This window comes from Chlorocebus sabaeus, chromosome 11 (genome assembly GCF_047675955.1).
Source record: "Chlorocebus sabaeus isolate Y175 chromosome 11, mChlSab1.0.hap1, whole genome shotgun sequence".
NCBI classification, from domain to species: Eukaryota; Metazoa; Chordata; class Mammalia; order Primates; family Cercopithecidae; genus Chlorocebus; species Chlorocebus sabaeus.
The window spans coordinates 11044876-11071409 of NC_132914.1; the positions used below are offsets into that span (position 1 = coordinate 11044876).

A 26534-nucleotide genomic window follows, 5' to 3' on the forward strand; every position below is an offset into this window, starting at 1 on the left:
TTAAAGTTATATACATACACCATTCACAGATTAAATTGACAAATTAAAAATTAATATGAAATATATGATTGTCTAAAAAATACTATATTAACTAAAAAGAGTTAGAAATCCTAAGTCTCAAAATCATAGAAGAAAAGAAAAATATGGTCAAAGAAGTAGTCTTAAATAGGGAGCAAGTCCAGAGAATTTTACAGATAAATTTAACTACTTCTAAGAAATATACACTTACATTACAGACAAATTTAACCACATTGTTCAGAGAATAGAAGATGAAAAGCACTCTGACTCATTCTATGAATAGCATAAAGTGATTCCAAACTAGGATAGCAACAAAAGGAAAAATATGGGCTGTCTCACATAAGGATAGTGATGTTAAGGCCAAATATAACAATGTATTTAAAGAATGCTGTAGCACAACCATACCAGATCTAATCAATCAGCACTCACACCCATTCCCACCTCCTTTGTTGTGCCTGCCAGTGCTTCAAAGTCTGGAAAGCTATGAACAACGTTTTTTAGACTTTCTTTCAATTATGTTATTGATGTAAATGTGGAACCTATTAAATTCAATAGCATGAGATGTGGGAAGTAAAAACAAAGCAGGGGCTAATTTCTTGCTGGTGTTTCTGCTGATGAACAAGATCACAGATTGTGATTTTCCAGATGTACTTGTTATGGCTAGATGGAGTATCCAGTGTCTAGTCAGCAGCTTCATTATGGTGATGGTGGCATGAAGACAAAGACACCTTCTGGATCCCAGGAGCACAACAATTTCAGTGTGATGTTGAACACAAAGGTATCAGTCAAGAACCCCAAACTTCCATTAATCTAGCCTCCAGTGGGTTTTATATTCCAATTATTTTTCAAATTTGCACTTTGCACAATAGCATATTAATCATAATTTTTTTTTAGATGGAGTTTTGCTCTTGTCTCCCTGGCTAAAGTGCAATGGCACAGTCTCGGCTCACTGCAATCTCTGCCTCCCGGTTCAAGTAATTCTCCTGCCTCAGCCTCCCAGGTAGCTGGGATTACAGGCACGCACCACCATTCCTGGCTAATTTTTGTATTTTTAGTAGATACAGAGTTTTGCCATGTTGACCAGTCTGGTCCCAACTCCTGACCTCAGGTGATCTGCCCCCTTTGGCCTCCCAAAGTGCTTGGATTACGGGCATGAGCCACCGTGCCCGACCTGATCATAATTTTAGATTCATCCTCTGCTATCCTCTTTACATTCTTGTTTCATTTTGTTTTATTTTGTTTGATATTTATGTTAACTTCACTGCCCAATACAAAAACTAGAATTTTAGAACACCTCTTCATTTTAATACCCAAATGTCATAGACCTTGAATATGTCTCAATACAGCATTTTTTGAGTAGTATTTATGTAAGGAAAATGTATATTTATGTACTTTCCAAAGCAGTTCTACAAAGTTAAACACAAATCAGTAATGTATATGGGATCTTATTGATCTATATTTCCTCCCACTTTTAGAATTATGTTTTTTAATTTCATCATTAAAATTGGAATAAAATGATGTCTTATTTTCTTGACTTACAGTTATTACTTTGTGAATGAAGCTGAGCATCTCTATAAAAGCATGTTTTTAGTATGCATTTCCTCATCAAGTGCTTGTTCAAATATTTTGCTCATTTTTTTGTGTTCTAATTAATTTGTGATAGATATTCATATATGCTTGGCATTAATACCGTGTCAGTTATAAGTGTTTAAAATATCTTCCTCCAGTCATTTTTATTTTAATTTTCTTTATAGTGTTTTAATGAACAGAAGTCCATAATTTTAGTGTAGGACATTTTAAAATTATTTTTCACTACACTTTTTTTTCGTATCTTTTAAAATAAATTTTGCTGTGATAGCCTCCAAGATGGCTTTTGGTGATTATCACATTCTGTTATTCATGCCTTTGGGTATTCCCCTTCCTTATCATATCAGATCTGTTTTATGTGACCAATGGGGTAGAGCAGAAGTTATGGTGTATAACTGCTGAGTGTAGTTCATTAAAGACATTACTACTTTTACTTGTTCTTTTGGATCACTTGTTCCAATAGCAGCTGGCCACCATATTGTAAGGAGATTCAGTTAGCCCTATGGATAGTTCCACATGGTCAGAAACTGAGGCCTTCTAGCAATAGCCAACACCAAATTGCCAGCCATGAGAGTGAACCATCTAGAAAACAGGTCTTTCACCTCTTGTCAGGCCTTCAGATGATTGTACTTCCAACTACCATATTGACCAAAAAGATTTCTTTATGGTATATTGAGGAAGAAAAGTCATAATTTGCAAAAGATGCTTCCTTATAAATCTTCCAACAAACAAAATAGTACAGTCTCCGAAACAGTAAATGTTTGTGTAATGAAGTGTGAAGAAAGAAAAAAATGAATGACAAGTGAAAGAATGGAACAAAGAGAGGAAGGGTGCATTCTATCATCAGTGGAAAGGAGGAAACTAGAAGATTGATTAAAGGGAAACAGGTATCTTTCCATTTCTATGAACCTCTATAACATAAGAGTTATGTGTAAATTACAGGAAGAAATTATCATTTCAGAATAGGTTTCAATGTTAAAGACATCACTGAAAAAAGTTCTACTCATAGGTAAATCTTATTCATCTCACATATTGAATTCCTGCTAGTTTCACAGATAACATCATTCCAGCCCCATCCTGTAGGTTTCCAGAAGACTATTGAAGCACATTTCTCTGCTGAATGATTGGGCTCATTTGGGTGCCAAAATCTAAATGAAAAAAAAAAAGGTAGGTAGACATCTTCAATGAATGTATGGTGAATGATTAGAAAGTATAAACGTTTGGAGTGAACAGAGTGGGACTTAGGAAGAGAGAACGTTCCAAAGATTGTTCCTCCTTCCCATACTGCCCTCCTCAGATCCTTAAGTATGGACACATACTTTTACACTTGTTCCTTTAACATTCTCCTGGCAAAATTTTATGAGATGGTTTATTCTTAGATCTTTCCACTGCAATCATCTTCCTCTTTACAGAGCCTTTATCCTGGCTGGGGTTATTAAATAATTTCTTTCTTACTGACATGAAATAAAGAGGCTATCTCCTTACATCTGTGTATTCTTATCATCTTCCTAAGCTTCTTTATTCTCATGGATCTGCCTTAAGTGAATGTTAGGATGCCTGAGTCTGGATGTAAAAGTTACCCTGCCTCCAGGGAATACATTCTGGGTAAAGAGTGGGAGGTTGGACATAACTTTTGGAATTACAAGACCTGTTTTTGATACTCACTCATTTTGATCTTGGGCAAGTAATTCAATCTCCTCAAGTATTAGATTTCTCATCTTTAAAAGTAGGAATTACAATAAGGTCCCTAACTAACCCACGAGATTGTGAAAGAATCAAATAAGATAATGTATAAATGAATTCTTTTTAAAAGCCATAAGTAAATAGTATTATTATGTAATTTTTCTACTAAAATTGTACATAGTTCTGACCCAGATATTTTAAGTTTTATTAATCAGAGATCAGTTTAAGTGTCTACTTGTGTTTAGAAACAGCAAAATACAATAGTTTAGAGCACCATCTCTAGAGTCAGATAGACAAGGAGTTGACATCCAGTTTCTCATCTTATTAGTTTATTGATTTGGGGCAAGTTATTTAATTTTTCATCTGTAAAATTAGTTCAGAAAAAGAGATGTTTTCATGAAGTATAAGTGAGATAATGCATATCGTTAGTAATGCTTAATAATTGTTAGATCCTATTATCATAATTATCAATATTAATGTTATTAGTCACTCCTAACAAAATTTCCCTAGATTTTCTATGTAAACAAGGCCCCAGATCTGCACTCACCTGACATTTTTCTTTAAAGGTGTCTTATCAATCCATTGCCAATTATTATTACCTTGTGGGTCTGAAAGCCCCAGAAAATAAGAAAATGACTCATTCAGCTGCTGGACAATGAAATTCTGCATGAAGGAAAAAAAAAAAAGAGTCAGACTTTGGTATTTCCAGAATGAACAAAGTAAAGTTTCCTTATAGCCTTCAGAGCTATTCTATAGAAGAAAACACAAGGTGCAAGGAGCAGTCACATGATGGTCTACTGACCAGGAGTACAGACCAAAAGTACCAACATCATTACAGGGAAGAAACAGTCCTAATACAGGAATTCCTGTCAGAATTTCATCCTTTTCTTTACCAAGAAACAGAATTGTCTTTAAATATACATAAATTTATTTTTGTGTTTTCAATCTTTTTTTTATTTTATATGTTCAGATGGTATAATGGCTAATTCTATGTGTCAACCTGACTGGGCCAAGGGGTGACCAGATGAGAGTAAGGGTGTTTTCAGATGAGACTAGCATTTGAACTGGTAAGCTCAGTAGTAGATTGCTGCCACCCCAGTGTGGGTATGCATCAGCCAATCTGTTGAGGGCCTGAATAGAAAAAAAAGGCAGAGGAAGGAGGAATTCATCCATTTTTTTATTTCTTCCTGGCTGCCTGCTGCTTGACCTGAGACATCGATCTTTTACGACCCTTGGACTAGATTTACACCATTGGTTCCCCTGGATTTCAGACCTTTGAACTCAAACTGGACCTACAGCACGGGCTTTTCTGGGTCTCCTACTTCCAGATGGCAGACTGCAGGACTTCTTAGCCTACATAATCATGTGACCCAATTTTTTCATAAAAATCTCTTCATATATACATATGTGTGTGTGTCTATACACACACACACATAGAGAGACAGAAAGTTTTTCTGGAGCACATTGACTGCTAAGATGTGTTCCATATTAATTTCCTGTTGTTTTTCAGTGAAATTGCATTCGGGTTCTTAAAATACAAATTTGTTTCTCTACTCCCCTGAGTACTTCTTCCCTGGAAAGTAGCAAATTACTAACCATCATTCTCAGCAAACTATCACAAGGGCAGAAAATCAAACACCACATGTTCTCACTCATAGGTGGGAATTGAACAATGAGAACACTTGGACACAGGGTGGGGAACATCACATACTGGGGCCTGTTGTGGAGTTGGGGGCTGGGGGAGGGATAGCATTAGGAGAAATACCTAATATAGATGACGAGTTAATGGGTGCAGCAAACCAACATGGCACGTGTATACCTATGTAACAAACCTGCATGTTGTGCACATGTACCCTAGAACTTAAAGAATAATTAAAAAAAAAAAAGAAAAAAGAAAGTGAGTAGCAAATTACTTGGAAAAGTTAAACATAATAGAGAGCTCACTAGGTTTTAACTATAGTTGATTTATTTATTTCATAAAATATAATTCTTCTCATCTCTTCAATTGAGCTTCTAAAATACCTTTAGCTATGTGCAGATTGTTTGCCTATAAGTAATTTTATCGAGGCAAATGGAAATTAATTTTGAATTGAACCTGAAAGCTTAACGAGTATTTGTTGTGTATTGCCCTGAGGCTTCCTGACATAACCTAATATTCCAGGGTGGGGAGTAGTGCTTCTCAGTCAAAAATGTTAGGAAAGTTTTCCTGGTATTAATTTGTATTTTTAAAAATACTTGCTCCAAAGAACAAAGCCAGACACATCACATTACGGAACTTCAAACTATACTATAAGGCTACAGTAACCAAAACATTAGAGTACTGCTACAAATGTAGACACATAGACCTATGGGACAAAATAGAGAACCTAGAAATCAAGCCAAACACCTGTAGCCATCTGATCTTTGACAAAGTTGACAATAGAAAGCAATAGAGAAAGGACTCCCTATTCAATAAATGGTGCTGGATAGCTGGGTAATCATATGCGGAAGAATAAATCTGAACTCCTACCTTCCACCATAGACAAAAATTAACTCAAAATGGATTAAAAGTTTAAGTATATGACCTAAAATATAAGAATCCTAGAACAAACCCTAGGAACCACCATCCTGGACATCAGCCTTGGGAAAGAATTTATGACTAAGTCCTCAAAAGCAATTGCAATGAAAACAAAAATTCTCAAGTGGGACCTAATTAAACTAAAGTGCTTCTTAGTAAAAGAAAGTATCAATGGAGCAAACAGACAACCCACAAAATATGAGAAATATTCACAAATTACACATCCAACAAAGGTCTAATATCCAGAATCTATGAGGAACTTAAATAATTGAACAAACAAGAAACAAACAACATCATTAAAAAATGGGCAAAAGACATAAACAGATACTTCTCAAAAGAAGACATATAAGCAGCCAACAAACATCTGGAAAAATGCACATCTCTAATAATGAGAGAAATGCAAACAAAAAGCACAACGAGATATCATTTCACAGCAGTCAGAATGGTTATTACTTAAAAGTCAAAAACAGCAGATGCTGGAGAGGCTGTAGAGAAAAGGGAACACTTACATACAGTGCTGGTGGGAATGTAAATTAGTTCAGCCTCCATGGAAAGCAATTTGAAGATTTCTCAAAAAACATAAAACGAAGTACCATTCAACCCAGAAATCCTATTACTGGGTATATATCCAGCAGAAAATAAATCATCTCACCAAAAAAAGTATGTACTCATCTGTTCATTGCAATAGTATTTCCAATAGTAAAAACATGGAATCGACCTAGGTGCCCATCAATGGTGAACTGGATAAAGAAAATATAATACACATACACCATGGAATACTATATAGTCATTAAAAGGATTTAAATCAAGTCCTCTGCAGCAACTTCAATGCAGCTGGAGGCCATTATCCTAAGTGAATTAACACAGGAACAGAAAACCAAATACCACGTGTTCTCACTTATAAGAAGTAGCAGCTAAACACTGAGTACTCATGGATATAAACATAGCAAAAATAGACACTGGGGACTAGTAGAGGAGGAAGGGAGGAGGAATGGAGTGGGGCAATGGTTGAAATACTAACTATTGGATACTATGCTTAGTACCTGGGTAACAGGATCAGTTGTACCCCAAACCTCAGCATTGTGCAATATACCCATATAACAAACACGAACATATACTTCCTAAATCTAAGATAGAAGTTGAAGTTTTTTTTAAAGTACATGCTCCACTGATATCAGTAAGATGGCAGAATAGAAAGCCCCATGCCCTAGTTCCCCCATGAAGACACTGACTTAACAATATATGAATCAAATTGCCTTTGTGAACTTCAGAAAAATAGTTAAAAGATTGCAGCCCCACTGGTAAGACCAAAGCTGAGAAAACTGGCATTGAAGCAGGTAAGAAAGTTTGCTGCATTTACTTGCCGTAGTCCTTCCTCATACTGACTGGCACACAAAGAAATAGAGAAAAAAACTCCCATCTCTAAGCATCTCTCTTGGAAGGGAAAGAGAAGAGTGAAACCTGCATCAACTTTCTGGCTTTCCAGGGAACTGCCTTAGGGACTGGTTTCTGTCACACCTAATTCAGATTGCTAATGGGAAACACAACATATCTGGGAGATTTGGTGGCTGCTGAGAACAGAAGCAAGCATGGCAGCTTATTACTGCTCTAGAGAGACTGGTACTGCATATAGACACCAGGTAAAGCAAGAGAACACTAGCTCCTAAAAATGAAACCTGTGTAAATTACTTTATCTGGAAAAGTACACACAGAGTCCAGAGAAGATGCATCACCAGAAAAAGTTTGAGAGACTCCTAGAATCTATGCCCAGCTAATTGGTGAAGGTCTGTATGAAGCCAGACAATGAACACTAGAATAGGTGTTCTTTTAATGCCCAAATGTAAACAAAAGATCTCAAGACATACAATGAAACAAAAAAACAAGGCTAAATTAAAGGAACAAAATAAATCTCCAGACACTGCACCTAAAGAAAAAAAGATTTATGAATAACTTGACAAAGACTTCAAAGTTACGATCTTAAAAATCTCAATGAGTTAAAAGACAACACAGATGCAGTACTAAACAAAATCTGGAAAATGATGCACAAACAAAATGAGAATATCAACAGATAGGATCTATTTAATTTTTAAAAAATATATACTGGAACTGAAGAATCCAATAAACGAACTGAAAATTCACTAGAGAGGTTCAGCAGAAGACTTGATCAAGCAGAAGAAACAATCGGTGAACTTGAGGACAAGTCATTTGAAATTTTCAAGTCATAGGAGCAAAAAGAAAAACCAATGAAGAAAAGTGGAGAGGGCCTAATAACTTGTGAAAACCATGAAGTGGACCAATATAGGCGTTGTGGGAGTCATAGGAGGAGAATAAAGAAAAAAGGGGGAAGAAAATCTATTTGAAGAAATCATCACCAAAAACTTCCCAAATTTCATGAGAGAAATGGACATACAAGTTCAAGAAGCTCAATTACAACCAGAACAAATCCAAAGAGACTCATACTAACCTGCATTTAATCAAACTGTCAAAAGCCACAGAGAAAGAATGTTAAAAGCAGCAAGAGAAAAGTGCTCTCATGTACAACCAAGCTCCCATAACTGTCAGCAGATTTCTCAGTGAAACCTTGCAGGACAGAAGGGAATGTTATGATACATTCAAAATACTGAAAAAAATAAAAACAGCCAACTAAGAAAATTGTATCTGGGAAAGCTATCATTCAAAAGTGAAGAAGAGGCTGGGTGCCGTGACTCACATCTGTAATCCCAGCACTTTGAGAAGCTGAGGCAGGTGAATCACTTGAGGCCAGGGGTTGAAGACCAGCCTGGCCAATATGGTAAAACCTCATCTCTACTAAAAATGAAAAAATTAGCCAGATTTGGTGGCACACACCTGTAATCTCAGCTACTTGGGAGGCTGAGGCACAAGAATCTCTCCAGCCTGGGAGGCAGAGATTGCAGTGAGCCGAGATGACACCACTACACTCCAGCCTGGGTGACAGAGGGAGACTCTGTTTCAAAAAAAAAAAAAAAAAGTGAAGAAATTAAGAATTTCCCAGATAAACAAAAGCTGAGAGAATTCATTGCCACTAGATCCACCCTAAAACAAATACTAAAGGGAATCCTTTAAGTTGAAGTGAAAGACTGGTAGATAGAATCATGAAAGCATATGCAAGATTTCTGGTAAAAGTAGATATATACATAAATACAGAATACCGTAATATTGTAATGTTAGTGCATAAATCACTTTTAATTCTCATACAGAATTCAATTGACTTGTCCTCAAATTCACTGATTCTTTCTTACATTCTTTTAATACATTTCTTTAAAAATGTATTAAAATAGCTATAAAATCTATGATAACGAATGAATGATGTAAAAATAAGTAATTTGTGACACCAGTAACATAAATGGGGATGGGGGGATATCTGAAGGAATAGAAGGCTTTTTGTATACAATTGAAGTTAAGTTGTTTTCATCTTAAAATGGTTATATTTTTAATATCTTTAGTATGTTTTATGTAATCCCCATAAAGATAACAACAAACAAATACTTATAGAAGATACACAAAAGGAAATGAGAAAGGAATCAAAACATACCACTCCAGAAAATCAATGAAACACAAGAGATAGCAGCAAGAGAGGAACAAAAGGACAAAATACACAAGATGTACAGAAATACTGAGCAAAACAGTAATATTAACTCCTTCTCTATAAAGAATTGCTTTAAATGTAAATGGATTAAACTTCCCAAGACCTAGATTGGTGCAATGACTAATAAAAAACAAGATCCAACTATATACTGTATACAAAAGACTTACACTAGCTCAAAAGCACTCACAGGCCAAAAGTGAAAAGAAAGGAAAACATATTCCATGCTAATGTTAACAAAGAGAGAGCATGGGTCACCATATTTATATTGGACAGATAAAATTTAACTCAAAAGCTGCCCCAAGAGAGAAAGAAGATATGGCAATTATAAATATATATGCACCCAATATCAGAGCACCTAAATATATAAGACAAACATTACAGAAGTGAAGGGAGAAATAGACACCACCACAATAAGTGGGAGCTAAGGTATGAGTAGGAGACATTGATAAATGCTTATCTAGAGTAAGTAAGAAAGAGGAAAGAAGATTCAAATGACTAAAATGAGATGTGAAATAGAAGATATTACAAAATATCTGCAGAAATAAAAGGATTATAAGAGACTACTGTGAACGATTATATGCCAACAAATTAGGTAACAGAAGAAATTCATAGAATTCTAGAAACATACCACCTGCCAAGACTGATTGATGAAGAAATAAAAATCGGAATAGATCAATAACTAGTAGGGAAATTAATCTGTAATCAAAACCTCCCAACAAAAAAAGTCAAGAATCGGAAGACTTCACTGGTGAATTCTACCATACATTTAAAGAAGAATTAACACTAATCCTCCTGAAACAATATCAAAAAATCGAAGAGGAGGAAATCTTTCTGAACTCATTTGATGAGGTCAGCATTTTTCTGTTATCAAAACTAGAAAAAGATACTATGATAAAACAACAGGCTAATATGCCTGATGAAGATTGATATAAAAACTCTCAGCAGAATACTACAAACCACTCCAATAATATACTAAAAGGGTTAAACACAATGACCAACTGGGATTTATTTCTGGAATGTGAAAATTGTTCAACACATGAAAATCAACGTAATAAACCACATTAAGAGAATTAAGAACAAAAACCACATGATTACCTCAATTGGTGCATAAAACCCATTTGACAAAATCCAACATCCTTTACTAATAGAAACACTCAGCAAACAAGAGAAGGAAAGTATCAACAGAAGGAAAGTATCTCTACATGATAAAAGTCATATATATAAAGCCTACAACTAATATCATACTCAATTTTTCTGTTTCAATAGGTTTTGGGGGAACAGATGGTGTTTGGTTACATGAATAAGTTCTTTAGTGGTGATTTCTGATATTTTGGTGCACCCATCATGCAAGCAGTGTACACTGTACCCAATGTGTAGTCTTATCCCTCACCCATCTCCCACACTTTCCCCTGACTCCCCAAAGTCCATTGTATTATTCTTATGCCTTTGTATCCTCATAGCTTAGCTCCCACTTATGAGTGAGAATATACGATGTTTGGTTTTCCATTTGTGAGTTACTTCACTTAGAATAATGGTCTTTAATTCCATCCAAGTTGCTGCCAATGCCATTATTTCATTTCTTTTTATGGTTGAGCAGTATTTTGTTATATATATGTGTGTATGTGTGTGTGTGTGTGTGTGTGTGTGTGTGTGTGTATACATATATATGGAGTATATATATGGGAGATATATATATATATTATATAACATTTTCTTTATCCACCCATTGATTGATAGGCATTTGGGCTGGTTCCACATTTTTTCAATTGTGCATTGTGCTGCTATAAACATGCATGCACAAGTATCTTTTTCATATAATCACTTTTTTTCCTCTGGGTAGATACCCAGTAGTGGGATTGCTGGATCAAAGGTAGTTCTACTTTTAGTTCTTCAAGGAATCCCCATAATGCTTTCCACAGTGGTTGTACTGGTTTACATTCCCACCAACAGTGTAAAAGTGTTCCCTTTTCACCACATCTATGCCAACATCTATTATATTTTGATGTTTTGATTATGGCCATTCTTGCAGGAGTAAGGTGGTATCGCATTGTGGTTTTGATTTACATTTCCCTGATCATTAGTGATGTTGAGCATTTTCCATAAGTTTTGTGGTCATTTGTATACCTTCTTTCGAGAATTGTCTATTCATGTCCTTAGCCCACTTTTTGATGGGATTGTTTCTATTTTTCTTGCTGATTTGTTCGAGTTCTTTGTAGATTCTGGATATTAGTCTTTTGTTAGATGTATAGATTGCAAAGATTTTCTCCTACTTTGTGTGTTGTCTGTTTACTCTGCTGATTGTTTCTTTTGCTGTGCAAAAGTTTTTTAGTTTAATTAAGTGTCAACTACTTATCTTTGTTTAGGTTGCATTTGCTTTTGGTTCTTGATCATTAAGTCTTTGCCTAAGCCAATGTCTAGAAGGGTTTTTCCAATGTTATCTTCTAGGATTTTTATGGTTCCAGGTCTTAGATTTAAGTCCTTGATCCATCTGAGTTGATTTTTGTATAAGGTGAGAAACGAGGAGCCAGTTTCATTCTTCTACATGTGGCTTGCCAATTATCCCACCACCATTTGTTGAATAGGGTGTCCTTTTCCCACTTTATGGTTTTGTTTGCTTTGTTGAAGATGTTTGACTGCAAGTATTTGGCTTTATTTCTGGGTTCTCTATTCTCTTTCATTGGTCCATGTGTCTATTTTTATACCAATACCATGTTGTTTTGGTGAATATAGCCTTATAGTATAGTTCGGAGTTAGGTAATGTAATGCCTCCAGATCTCTTCTTTTTGCTTAGTCTTGCTTTGGCTATGCAGCTCTTTTTTTATTCCATATGAATTTTAGATTTTTTTTTCTAGTTCTGAGAAGAATGATGGTGGTATTTTGATAGAAATTACATTGAGTTTGTAGATTGCTTTTGGCAATATGGTCATTTTAACAATATTGATTCTAACCATCCATGAGCATAGGATGTGTTTCCATTTGCTTGTGTCATCTGTGATTTCTTTCAGCAGTGTTTTGTAGTTTTCCTTATAGAGGTCTTTCACCTCCTTGGTTAAGTAAATTCCTAAATGTTTTTGTTTTGCAGTTACTGTAAAAGGGGTTGAGTTCTAGATTTGATTCTCAGCATGGTCACTGCTAGTGTATAGCAGAACTACTGATTTGTGTACATTAATTTTGTATCCTGAAACTTTGCTGAACTCATTTATCAGTTCTAGGAACTTTTTGGATGAGTCTTTAGGGTTTTCTAGGTATAACCATGTCATCAGCAAACAGCGATGGTTCAAATTCCTCATTACCAATTTGGATGCTCTTTGGTTGTTTTATCTTGGCTGATTGCTCTGGTTAGGACTTCCAGTACTATGTTGAATAAAAGTGGTGAGAGTGGGCATCCTTGTCTTGTTCCAGTTCTCAGGGGGAATGCTTTTAACTTTTCCCTGTTGAATATAATGTTGGCTGTAGGTTTGTCATAGATGACTTTTATTACCTCAAGCTATGTCCCTTCTATGCTGATTTTACTGAGGGTAAAATCAGCATAAAGATATGCTCTTTTTTTGTCAAATACTTTTCTGGCTCTATCGAGATGATCATATAATTTTTGTTTTTAATTCTGTTTATATGGTATATCACGTTTATTGACTTGCAGATGTTAAACCATCCTTGCATCCCTGGATCATACTAAATTTTGAGAAATTAAAAGTTTTTCTTCTAAGATTCAGAACAAGACAAGAAAGCCCATTCTCATCACTTCTTTTCAACATAGTACTGGAAGTCCTAGCCAGAGCAACTTGGTAAGGAAGAGAAAAAAATTATCCAAATCAGAAAGTAAGAAGTAAAATTATCTCTGTTCACAGATGACATAATCTTATATGTAACAAACCCTAAATATTCAACAAAAAATCTCTTAGAACTCATAAGCAAATCCAGCAGTTTCAGAATGCAAAATCAATGTAGAAAAAAATAGTATCATTTCTAAATACCAAAAATAAACAATCTAAAAAGAAACTTGAAAAAATAATCCCATTAAAGGCCGCATGTGGTGGCTCACACTTGTAATCCTAGCACTTTGGGAGGCCGAGGTGGGTGGATCACTTGAAGTCAGGAGTTCAAGACCAGCCTGGCCAACATGGTGAAACCCCGTCTCTACTAAAAATACAAAAAATTACCTGGGCGTGGTGGCACATGCCTGTAATCCCAGCTACTTGGGAGACTAAGGAAGGAGAATCATTTGAACCTGGGAGGCAGAGGTTGCAGTGAGCCAAGATCACACCACTGCACTCTAGCCTGGCAACAGAGCAAAACTCCATCTCAGGGAAATAAATAATTAATTAATTAATTAATTAATAAAGTAGTATCAAAAATAATAAAATTCTTAGAAATAATCTTAACCAAGGAGGCACAGCACTTGTACTATAAAAACTACAAAACATTGATAAAGGAAACCAAAGAACACACAAACCAATGGAAAGACATCTCATGTTTAATGATTGATAGGTTTAATACAGTTAAAATGCAGTCTAAAGAGTCAACGTGATCCCTACCAAAATCCCAATGTTATTTTTTGCAGAAGGAAAGAAAATTCTAAAATTCATATAGAACATCAGGAAATCCCTAATAGCCAAAATAACCTTGAAAAAGAACAAAGTTGGATGCCTCACACTTCCTGATTTCAAAATATGTTCCAAAGCTACAGTAATCCAAACAGTGCAGTGCTGGCATAAAGACAGACATAGAGACCAATGTAACAGAATAGAGAGTCCAGAAATAAACCCTCACATATATGGTCAAATAATCTCCAACAAGGTGCCAAGACCACACAATGGGGAAAGACAATCTCTTTAACAAATGGAGCTAGAAATACTGGATATCCACAGGCAAAAGGACCAAGTTGAATCCTTACTTTATGTCACATACAGAAATTAACTCAAAATGTTTTAAAGACCTAAACAAAGGCCTAAAACTGTAAAACTCCAGGAAGAAAACATGAGCAAAAAGATTCATGACATTGAAATTGGCAATGTATTGGATATGAAACCAAAATCATGGGGAGCAAAAGCAAGAAAATAGACAAATGGAACTCCATCAAACTAAAAACTTCTGCAAAGCAAAGGAAACAATCAATTAATGAAAAGACAGCGTATGGAATAAAAGAAAATACTTGCAAATCATATGTCTGGTAAGGGGTTAATATCAAGAATATGTAAGGAACACCTCCAACTCAACAACAATAAAACAAATAACCCAGTTAAAAAGTGGGCCAAGGACTTGAATAGACATTTCTCCAAAGAAGATATACACATTGTCAACAGTACATTTTAAAAGTTGCCAGCCGGGTGCAGTGGCTCATGCCTGTAATCCCAGCACTTTGGGAGGCCAAGGCGGGTGGATCATGAGGTCAGGAGTTCAAGACCAGTCTGGCCAAGATGGTGAAACCCCGTCTTTAATAAAAATATAAAAATTAGCCAGGCATGGTGGTGGGCACCTGTAATCCCAGTTACTCAGGAGGTTGAGACAGAGAATTGCTTGAACCCAAGAGGCAGAAGTTGCAGTGAGCCAAGATTGCGCCACTGCACTCCAGCCTGGGCAACAGAGCGAGACTCTGTCTCAAAAAAAAAAAAGTTGCTCAACATCACTAATTGTTAAAGGAATACAAATCAAAATCACAATGAGATATTACTTCACGTCCATTAGGATTGCCACTATTCAAAAAGCAAAACAGAAAAGAACAAGTGTTCACCAAAATGTGAAGTGAGACCCTTGGGTACTCTTGCGGGTGATGTTAAATGGCACAGTCATCATGAAAACGATATGAAGGTTCCTCAAAAAATTAAAAATAGAACTAACATGTGATCCAGCAATCCCACTTGTGGGTATTTATCCAAAGAATTGAAAGCAGGAACTCTAAAAGATTATTTGCACATCCACATTCATTGCAGAATTATTCACAATAGCCACAAAGTGGAAGCAACCTAAATGACAACTGACAAGTAAATGAATGGAAATGTGGCATCTTATGTGTTCTCACCACAGAAAAGCAGAAAAAGAAGGCTAAATATATAAGGTAATAGATATATTAATTAGCTTGACTGTGGTAACCATTTCATAATAAATTTGTATATCAAATCATCACAGTACACCTTAAATATATGCTACTTTTGGTGGTCAGTCACACTCCAATAAACCTGGAAAATAAGAAATCAAATAAAACAAAGAAACAGAAAACAAGTGTGAGAGACACATACAATGGAATGTTATTCAGCCCTAAAGTGAAAGAAAGTCCTGTCTTATATGAGAACATGGATGAATCTTGAGGATATTATACTAAATGAAATAGATTATTCAAAAAATGACAGATACTATATAATTTCACTTGTATACAGTATTTAAAATAGTCTAGCTCATAGAAATAGAAAGTAGAGGAGTGATTGCCAGGGCTTTCAGGGATGGGGAAATGGATAGTTGTTGTTCAATGGGTGGGGAGTTCCGGTTTAGCAAGATGAAAAATTTCTAGAAATCTGTTGCCCAGTAATGTGAAAATAGTAAATGCTACTGAACTGTACACTTAAAAATGGTTATGACAGTAAATTTTGTGTTATGTGTTTTTTTCTACAATTAGATAATTTTTTAAGTGGAAACAGTACCTGCTCTGCTTCTGTGTTGAACACAACCAAATGTGCTCCCATCTCAACACAGTTCTGCTCACTCTTAGACCAAACGTTCTTTTCACCGGAAATGAAGTAGCAGCTGGAATCAAATGACTTCCAAGAAGCTGGGCAACATCCCCAGGCTATTTTTGTGTTACATGAAAAAAAAGAATGAGTGAAAGATGTGATAAATAAGATTAAGGATCTGCGGTTGCTTTGTAGAGACAGTCTCTTAATTCATGTTTGCGCCAATTATATAGTTTCCTGAATTATATAGTTTGAGGCCCTAGAATTGATTTCAAATAAATATTATTTAACATTAAGTCCTCAATATTTACTAAAGTTTACCTGCAGGATTTGTCTCCATTTTCTTTTCTGCAAAAAAAAAAAAAAGTCATTATTGAGTTTTGTTTTTCATGTCGCTTGTACATTATAAGTACCAAGTCCTCTTAGAATTTTAAATGACTAACACGGACGAACCTAGAAACCCAGTTCTGCTCAGTAATCTTGGGCAAGCCACAGAGCCTTGGGTTTTCAAAATGATAACTATTCACAGGTTGGTTATGAGAATTAGAATTATGCCTCATTAGAATTCTGGCTCCCCCATTTATCATGTATGTCTTCGAGCAAATTCATAACCTTCCTGAGCCTCAATTATTGCATCTCTAAAATGGAAATAATAATAGTGCCAACCTCACAGGGGTATTTAATCACATAATATGTATAAAGCATTTTAAAAGATGCTTAACATAGAATAATTGCTCAATAAATGTTACCTATTACTAATTTTCACACAGTATTAAATGCTTAAGAATCTTAAACAATTAGCAGTTCTCTCCCCTTACAAGTACCAGTTTGTCACTTTTCTAGGATTAAAAAAATCCATAGCTAGACATATATAAATCCACTGATATATTTTGATTATACTTATAATCAATATGATTTTTATTACATATAATTTAAACAAATATATATGTATGCTTAAATAGTAAATTGTTTAGATTTGTTTGGTTTTAAAATTTTAAACAGCAATTATGATATATGTGATCTTCTTGGGCTTATTTTTTTGTTTTGCATTGCTAATATTCATCCATGTTATTACATATAGTTCTATTTTATTCATTTTTTACATTATTACATCATTACATATTAAGTGATTAAAAACCGAAAAGCTTATTCTTCCTTTTATAATATTATACAATGAATAAAATAGATTAACCATATCTATATTATTTGCATATTGGCTGCTTTTAGAAATATGCCTTAATTGTGCATTCTGCTCATTATTAATGATTGCTTTAATATGTCTCAAAGTGTGTATTAACATATGATTTGAATTTTGAAAGTCAAATTTGACTGACTTTGCCAATTGAGCTATATACGCCAAACATTTTTTTATAAGTTGAACATGTGAAATTGCCAGCTCCCAGGCCGACAAAAAATATTGTCAGCTGTGATCAGTAAAAGCATCTGTCAAAAAGGTAAACTAACATTAATAATATTTTGTTTTCTCAATTTATGCTGAGAATAACGAGCTGATCAAGTCACTTTGCAAGTGTAGAAAGTAACAGATGTAAATCACAATCATTTGATAAGCCTTATTAGAACACTTTTTGGTATACTTTTGAGAAAGTAAATAACTACTGACTGAGAAATAACAAATCTTTTGCAAAATTTTTCTATAATATTTCTTATTCTTTACTTTCTATAACATTGGGAGTAACCTGATCAAATTCTCAGTTTACAAACCATTATAAATAATTTTTGACAATAGATCACTATATCATCTTAAGCAGACAATGCTGAAAGAATATCAAAAATTGAGTGACATTCAAACAAAGCCTTTTTCATTCTTATCTACTGACTTAGGTGAGCAAGATTTTTTAGTTAATGTCATTAAATTGGAAAATAGGAGCTGAATTGGTGTTGAATACGTTAGCAATAATATTATAATTACATTTGATAGCATTTTTTCAAAGTTCCACTCATCTCATTAAGATTTAGACTTCCAATCGTTTTACTTAATTATTGATGATTTATCAAAATCTAGAATAGCTTTGTGATGTTTGGACATCATGTCCTGATAATAATTATGATAGTAAATCAATCCAGAACACATTTGATAACACTCGAAGCCTAATGGTCCACAGGAAATTAAAATATTAGGCATGTTTAGCTACATATTTTGGCAGATGAGAAAGGTATCATGTAAATTTTAGTTCAAGGAGATAGAAAAATGATGTAAAACATCCAACTGTTAAATAATACATGTTTATTTTTGTTTTAATGAATGATGGGGGTTAACACTTTGTAATAGTATTTACACACAAGTAAATACATTTTAAGAGAGAAATAACAGTTCTGTTTTTTAAAGTCAATATTTACAATGTTCCAGAAATTAAAGCTTTTGCTTCTATAGCATGATGAAAATTCTGATGTCAAATTAAACTGTATCGGAGGGTACATATGTTTTCAGAATCCTTTTTGGGGATTGATAAGCAAAACCATTAAAAGAAAACTGGCCTAGGCAGAGTGCAGGGGGATTGAAGGAACTCTAGCTCTCCCTATGGAAATGAACGTCTCCACACTCTGACTGCAGCTGAGTGGGAAACAAACTGAACAAGATACAATGTGGATTTAAGTTATTTTTTTAACTTTAATCAAAATGGAAATTTTGTGTATGGACTTTTATTTTTATTTTTCATTGTAATGATGATTTGAAAGAATGTTGTTAAAATTGGAGCATTTTTATTTACTGACATGGTATTATACAAAATAATTGTATTTTATCACATAAGATTTTCTGTAACTTTAAGTAGTTGTATTGAATAGCTTGACTGGTCATTTACATTGGATATACTAAGGGGGCAAATTAACAGTCTCTTATGCCAGATGGATATGGAGTTAATTTAATTAATATCCATCTCTGTCCCATTTCAGGGCATTCAGAAGGCAAAAGCTAAGTGCCCATTGTTGCTTCCGGGAAAATATCCATTCAAATGTTACTTGTTGAAGCAGTGTTCCACATAGGTAGGAAGAAGAGTATGCACTTCACTTCTCTTTCCCTTTTTCTTTTCTTTTCTTTTTTTTTTTTTTTTTTTTTTGACTGTCCTAAATTGCTTATTAGGTATGAATTTTACACACCCCCTTTACTTATATTAGCAGTAACGGTGGAGCTGGAGAGTATTGCGCATTCTCCAAGCTGCCTGATGAGAACCACCAATAGTGTGGTGGAACTTCTGGCCCCTTCCATGGCCACGACTCTTTCAACCTGCAGATGTCAGGCCACGCATCTCCCTATGCTTGTGGACTGGTTTGGTGTCAGGATTTCTTCTGATAGCTTTATAGAATGGATCAATGAGGATAACCCCCAAAAATTTTTATGTGGAATCTTCACCAAGGCAGTAAGAACTCAGGACTCTTAGAGACCCCCAGGGGTGTCCAGCTCACTCCTCTGCAACAGACTGAAGGCTTGGAGCAAAATTTGGCTGGTTAACACCATGATAGACAGGCTTGCTGTAAGCTGCACCCTTAGGAACTGGGTGTTTTTGGCCACCACGGCGAACACGAATCTTATATATAAGTAACCTTGGTTGACCTTGTAGCCCAGTCGGCCCGCTTTATCAGGCCAGGTGGGGTGGGAAGCACTGTGGAGAGCAGAGAGCTGGCGGTACTGCCCATAGCAGATCCTCAGAAGCAAGCTCATGACATCAGACTGCTTCTTTTTCCATAGCTCGTGGATGTAATTGTATGCACCCATCTTGACTTACCTGATGGCTGCCACCAGATGGAAAGGCTCTTACCCTTTTCCATGAAGCCGACTGATATGGTTTGGTTCTGTGTCCCCACCCAAATCTCACCTCGAATTGTACTCCCATAATTCCCACATGCTGTGGGAGGGACCCTGTGGGAGACAATTGAATCGTGGGCATAGTTTCCCCCATACTGTTCTCGTGTTAGTGAATAAGTCTCACAAGATCTGATGGTTTGATAAGAGGAAACCCATTTCACTTGGCTCTCCTTCTTCTCTTGTGTGCTGCCATGTGAGACGTGACTTTCACCTTCCACCATGATTGTGAGGTCTCCCTAGCCACATGGAACTGTGAGTCCAATAAAACCCTTTTTTTGGTAAATTGCCCAGTCTCGGGTATGTCTTTATCAGCAGCATGAAAACTGACTAATACACCAACCATAATCCTAAATTCAACTCTGCCAACTCTCCATATATGAAGTTAACAACAGTATATTTTGGACAAGCATCAGTCTCATCCTGAACCAATTTGACCAGGAATAATGCTAGTATTTGGGATGGAGATGGGTAGTATTAATTGGAAACCTTAAATATCGAAAAAAATATTGTATGCATTTGATGGAGGGTGAGAGGAATGTAAAAACTGTAAGAATTGTTATGAATAATTTCCAGGGTTGGCCTGAGCAAATTACATGCATGTAGGTTTATAATATTTACCAAGCTCAAGAAGTGTGAAGAAGGAATTGTTTTGGGGGCATGTCTAGAGCCTGATATGAACATGTATGTTTAGAGAAATTATGAAAATATCTGAGCAGAGACTTTCATAAAACATACACACACAAACGCACAATAGAATAACCAATCTTGAGCTCAACCCTGTTCTCTCCCTGAGAAAAAAGAAAGTCTATGTAAGCATTTTAAAGCTTTACCTGTCACCTTTGTCCCTTCACTGAAGCAGGTGAGACTTGAATGATATGAGTGTAGTTCAGACAGCGTTTTGCCAGTTTCACCATATGTAAAACGGTAAGTTACTGGGAAGGAAGAAGAAGGATTAGTGTCCATCTATTATTTTGCTATAAAGCCTTAAGCTCTATATCTGTACAGTGCTGGCTTACCTCTGACCCCCACCACTCTTTCTCTATGCAAGCCCAATAAAAATCATGCCAAATTATTATTTGCTTGTATTCATTTATCTTACTTTTTTTTTTTTAATATATATCCCCCATTTAATTTTTTGGTCTTTTCACCACTAGAATTTAGGCTCCATACTCTTGAACAGAGATTCTGCCTGTTTCCCACAACAATTAATCACAAACACAACTTAAAGGTTTCAAAACAGCTCATATACCCCGTAAATATATACACCTACTATATACCCACGATTTTAAAATAATAATTTTAAAATATTTTATTATAAAAAAAGGAGGAAGTCTGAAGGTGAAAACTGATCTTTTTTTAATCACAAACACCTAAAAGGGTAACTGTCACAAAGTCATCAATAAATATTTATTGACTCACTGGATATCTGCTTCTCCTTAGCCTTAATAACCTTGATGCAAGCACACAGGTTATTTTGATGTTTTCTAAATAATTCTAGCTGCAGGTAGCCACACATCAACAGATGGGCTAAGTAACAACCAAGGGGAAATTTTAAACATTTATAAAAATATTTTTAATGTCTCAAATGAACATTAACTTTTATGTTAATGTTCACTTTCAGCAAGACCTTTTATCTCTCAGGATCTGATCTGATTCTTCACTCATTTCTTTTTTGTCCTTCTATAACTAAAGCTCAATACAGTCAAATCTTTCTGCCCTGCTCTTAGTTCATGTTTTGAGATCCTGAATTTGTGTTTCTTTTTATGAAATATCTATTCTTAAACCCCTTCTCTCTTGCACTTGATTCTGAAAAGTAAAACAGATTCTAACTTTGGTGATAATTACTTGTATTTTACTAAATATTGTGAGATTTATTTAAAACTCTGAGGGAGCTACATCTATGACCTGATTGACAGGGGAAGTCACTTTCATTCCTTCCCAGATTATTCAACAACTATTTTTTTTTTTTTTTTTTTTTGAAAGGGAGTCTCGCTCTGTTCCCCTGGCTGGAGGGCAGTGGCGCGATCACGGCTCACTGCAAGCTCCTCCTCCCGGGTTCCCGCCATTCTCCTGCCTCAGCCTCCCGAGTAGCTGGGACTACAGGCGCCTGCCACCGCGCCCGGCTAATTTTTTGTGTTTTTAGTGAGACGGGGTTTCACCGTGTTAGCCAGGATGGTCTCGATCTCCTGACCTTGTGATCCGCCCGCCTCGGCCTCCCAAAGTGCTGCGATTACAGGCGTGAGCCACCGCGCCCGGCCGCTCAACAACTATTTTTAATCACCTTATCAATGAGTACAAATCCAAATTGTGAATCAGAGAGGAAAAAGGTCTTTAAGACTTCTCACACAATGAACTTGAGACATGTATTTGGAGGCAAGCAGAACAGAGAAGAAATATTGTATTCTCTTTATCTCCATCATTTCATTTAAATACTTTTTCCTCTCACATTGGAAAGGTTCTGTACATGAATCAAAGAATCTAATATAGAATATCACAATTATGACAGCAATTAGAGTTGCACTCCCAATACAAGACTTTTGTGACTAGGGAACACATGATTACCAGTGAATCCAGTCCTGAAAGATGGTGCCTTAGATGATGGCTACAATGAACAACATGGATATATGAGGCCATGATTCAGAAAATGCTCATAAAACCAGGTAAAGTAAATCTACAAGGATTCAGTTTTCAAAAGATAGAAGAAGAACAACAAAGGGAAAAGGAGAAATCAAGGAAAATGTGACATTCCAAGTAAGAATTGATGTATTAATGGGGCAGAGGAGAATATATCCTAGGAAACGTGTATGGAATATTCAAGGGAAAAGAAGCAAAGAAAATGCACCTCAGTGCAGAACTTACCCACACAGCTCACAATGAAGCAGGCACTGAGGAGTGCAATGGAAATCCCAGCCACAGACCAGAGTTTCAGGGACCACCAACCTCTTTTCTCTGTCCAATCAGGAAGACAACAAACACAGTTACCAGGGGGCCGGGGAGCCAAAATCTTCAGGAAGCTTACAGCAATGAACAAACTAGATGAAGAACCTCAGAGGAGTTAAAAATCTAAAGCAAGAAGAGAACTTACAAACTCCCTCAGAACAAATAACCAGGTAGGAGCTCTGTGGCCCCAAAGAATACAGGTAAAACATATGCTCAACCAACTGGAATTTCCATATCTTTATTCTTTCCTCTTAACTATTACATGTTTCATTGATTTCCTTTCTCAAAACATCACTTTTGTCTCCCATTTCTCATATCCCTGTATTGATATTTGGTTTCTTCAGTATATCCAAGAGATATCTGCACTCCCATGTTTATTGCAGCACTATTCACAGTAGCCAACATATGAAATCAACCTAAGTGTCTATCAACAAATGAATGGATAAAGAAAATGTAGTATAATATATACAATGGCATATTATTGCCTCATAAAAAAAGAATAAAATCCTACCATTTGCAACAACATATATGGAACCAGAGGACATCATGTTAAGTGAAATGAGCCAGGCACAGAAAGACAAATATTGCATGTTCTGACTCCTATGTGGGAGCTAAAAAAATTGATCTCATGGAGGTAGTGAATCGAATGGTGGCTACCAGAGGCCAGGAAGGTTAATGGAAAAGAGAAGATAGAGAAGGGTTGCTTCATGCCTACAAAAATACAATTAGCTAGAAGAAATAAAATCTAGTGTCCCTTAGCACAGTAGGACAACTGTAGTTAACATTTTTTTTTTTTTTTTTGACGTGGAGTCTCACTCTATCACCCACACTGGAGCATAATGAGGCAATCTTGGCTCACTGCAACCTCCACCTCCCAGGTTCAAGTGATTCTCCTGCCTCAGCCTCCTGAGTGGCTAGAATTACAGGCACATGCCACCATGCCCAGCTTATTTTTGTCTTTTTAGTAGAGATGGGATTTCATTATGTTGGCCAGGCTGGTCTCGAACTCCTGACCTCAAGTGATCCACCCACCTCAGCCTCCCAAAGTGCTGAGATTACAGGTGTGGGCCACTAAGCCTAGCCCAACAATCATTTATTGTATATTTCAAAATAGCTAGAAGAGTAGATTTGGAATGTTCCAAACACAAAGAAATGATGAATATTTGAGGTGATGGATAATCTAATTTTCCAGACTTTATCATTACACATCATATTCTTATATCAAAATAGCACATGGAGCCCATTAATATGCACAACTATTTTGTATCCATTAAAAAAAAATTTTAACATTATTGATGGACATGCAAAGGGTTGAAGCTAAAGTCAAATTTTCATGCATTAAAAATGGGAAGCTTTTCTCTTACAAAAAAAATTAGAAAAGCAAGTACAAAAACAAACTCAGGGTAATTGGAAAGAATACTGCTGCCTGGATTTCAAGATTAGTCAAAAGACTTTCAAGAGCAGATATCTAATAATCAATTATTTCCCTGATTACCTTCTATCATGTAAATCTTTTCTGTCTCCCTAAACTTTCAATAAAATCTGATACAAACCTCCCAAAAAATATTTGCTTTCTTATTCTTTCAATTGTTTGTGGCTCTGGCTCTGAAGAATGACTCCTTCTTTTAAATTCCTTTCAGTCTACTACATTGGTCCAATCACTAGCTCTTCAATCTGTTCTTTGTCTACTTCTTCTCTCCAGGTGATCTTATTTCATCATACACTTCCACTTTCCTCTGAAAGAGAGGAAATACTCACCTGTACTTTGAGGTTGCCGCTCTTGCATCATTATACAGGCTCCCTGTGTTGAGAAGGTTCAGGAACCTTTTGTATCTCTGCCCAGAGATCCAGCTTCACTTAAAAAAGGTAGAGCTCAGGGACAAACTGCTACACACTCTCATAGGACTAAGAGACTTCTAACATTAAGTGTACCTCAAAAGAAGAAGTCACAGTTACAACTAAAGTTTCCAGTGATTTTGAAACATGGGATTAAGAAAAAAAAAAGAGGAATTGAGAAACATTGAAAACCACTCATGAGAACTTTGACAAGAATACTTAGATCATTTCTTCAGTTCCTAATATAAAATTTCTCTGTCTGATTCCTATTCATTCTAGCATGCAAAATACAAAATTTTGTATCTCCTAAAAGAAATCCGTTTAGAGACCTTGGTTAAATTAAGTGCTCCCTAACTAACCTTTACATTGGTTACTTATTTTATGCAAGCCTTAATCCCTGTGTTGAACGGTGTCCTAGGAAGTAAGCAAAAGTCTGATTGAATGGATATGGTTTAGATATGAAGGGTAAGATAGTAAATAACAAAACCCATGAACATTGTTAAGGAATGTGATTGCAAAACGAAACATTCTGAAATCACTCTGCAAAGGTGAAGAAAGATTCTTATTGTATCCAGACTAATACTGGGCAGAGACAGTGATATATTGTAATCTCCCTGATTAGGTAAAAGGGAGCCTGAAGTGATATAAAAATCAGAAACAGGCTTCATGAATTTTATATTGTAGCACAGAAAATATGATTTGTTTTCTTATCCTCATAGATTCTTAGTAGAGACACTCTCCTGAAAACAAAAGTCAGAGAAACAAGACAAAAAACAGCAGTTTATCAATGTGTGCTATACCCATCACTCAGGAGAGAAGTCAGTTCAAATGTATTTATCTCTTTCAAGGCAGTGGCTTACAGGCCTTGCTTAAATAGTATGTTGACAAAGAGCCATAAATCTTATGGAGTGGTGGGAAAGAAAACAAACAAACAAAAAACTTTGTTTAAGGATGTGAGTGCCTTGAAACTATCAAGTCCAGAGTGGACTCATGAGAGAGACATGACAGGAGTCGTGCCTCACTCCCACCTTGAGCTAAATGTACCTCTTGAAGCCATTTGCTATGTGGATTCTAGACTAACTGAACCCTACAGTTTAACAGTGTATAGCCAATTACTAATCAATGCGGTTTCTGTAAATCAATGATAATTTACTGGTGAGTAACTTTTCAAATCACTCCCTCTCCTGATTCATTCTTTTTTTAATTTTTATTTTTCCATAAGTTATTGGGGTACAGGTGGTATTTGGTTACATGAGTAAGGTCTTTAGTGGTGATTTGTGAGATTTTTGTGCACCCATCACCCACGCAGTATACCCTGCACCATATTTGTAGTCTTTTATCCTTCGTCCCCCTCCCACTCTTCCCCACAAGTCCCCAAAGTCCATTGTACCATTCGTATGCCTTTTGCGTCATCGTAGCTAAGCTCCGCAAATCATTGAGAACATATGATGTTTGGTTCCCCATTCCTGAGTTACTTCACTTAGAATAATAGTCTCCAATCTCATCCAGGTCAGTGCAAATGCTGTTAATACATTCCTTCTTATGACTGAGTAGCATTCCATTGTATATCTATACCACAGTTTCTTTATCCACTCATTGATTGATGAGCATTTGGAATGGTTCCATGATTTTGCAGATTCATTCTTTTTTCTTTAAAATCTTCAGTCTTTCCTTTGTTCTCTAGACCACGTCCCAAGGTAACTTGGAAGTGTTTTCCGGGGTAGCTGTTCTCAACCTTGGCCCAATAAACTCTCTACATTAATGTGGCTTCAGCTACTTCCTTTAGGATGATAGTGAAAAGACAAAGAAGAGAGTATC

General features: G+C 35.8%; 1 protein-coding gene and 1 pseudogene across 1 annotated transcript; both read right to left on the reverse strand.

Annotated features, from left to right (window-relative positions):
• Window positions 1-24774, reverse strand: CLEC6A (C-type lectin domain containing 6A). The gene is made up of 6 exons (XM_007967497.3): window positions 24639-24774; window positions 22800-22889; window positions 20771-20872; window positions 16088-16233; window positions 3836-3951; window positions 1-2753 (listed from the first exon to the last, which is right to left on the reverse strand). Exons 1-6 carry the CDS (start codon window positions 24667-24669, stop codon window positions 2609-2611), a joined length of 630 nt encoding a protein of 209 aa, XP_007965688.1. The 5' UTR covers window positions 24670-24774; the 3' UTR covers window positions 1-2608.
• On the reverse strand, window positions 19244-19987 carry LOC103218524 (large ribosomal subunit protein eL15-like; annotated as a pseudogene).
• Window positions 24775-26534: the final 1760 nt, after the last annotated feature.

Coding starts and splice junctions, on each gene's coding strand:
- CLEC6A (XM_007967497.3), bottom strand. CDS start 24,669: ATGATGCAAGAGCGGCAACCTCAAAGTACAG. Junction 16,234..20,770: donor TGAAGGGACAAAGGTGACAG/GTAAAGCTTTAA, acceptor ACACAAAAATAG/CCTGGGGATGTTGCCCAGCT. Junction 3,952..16,087: donor TCAACACAGAAGCAGAGCAG/GTACTGTTTCCA, acceptor TCCTTCATGCAG/AATTTCATTGTCCAGCAGCT.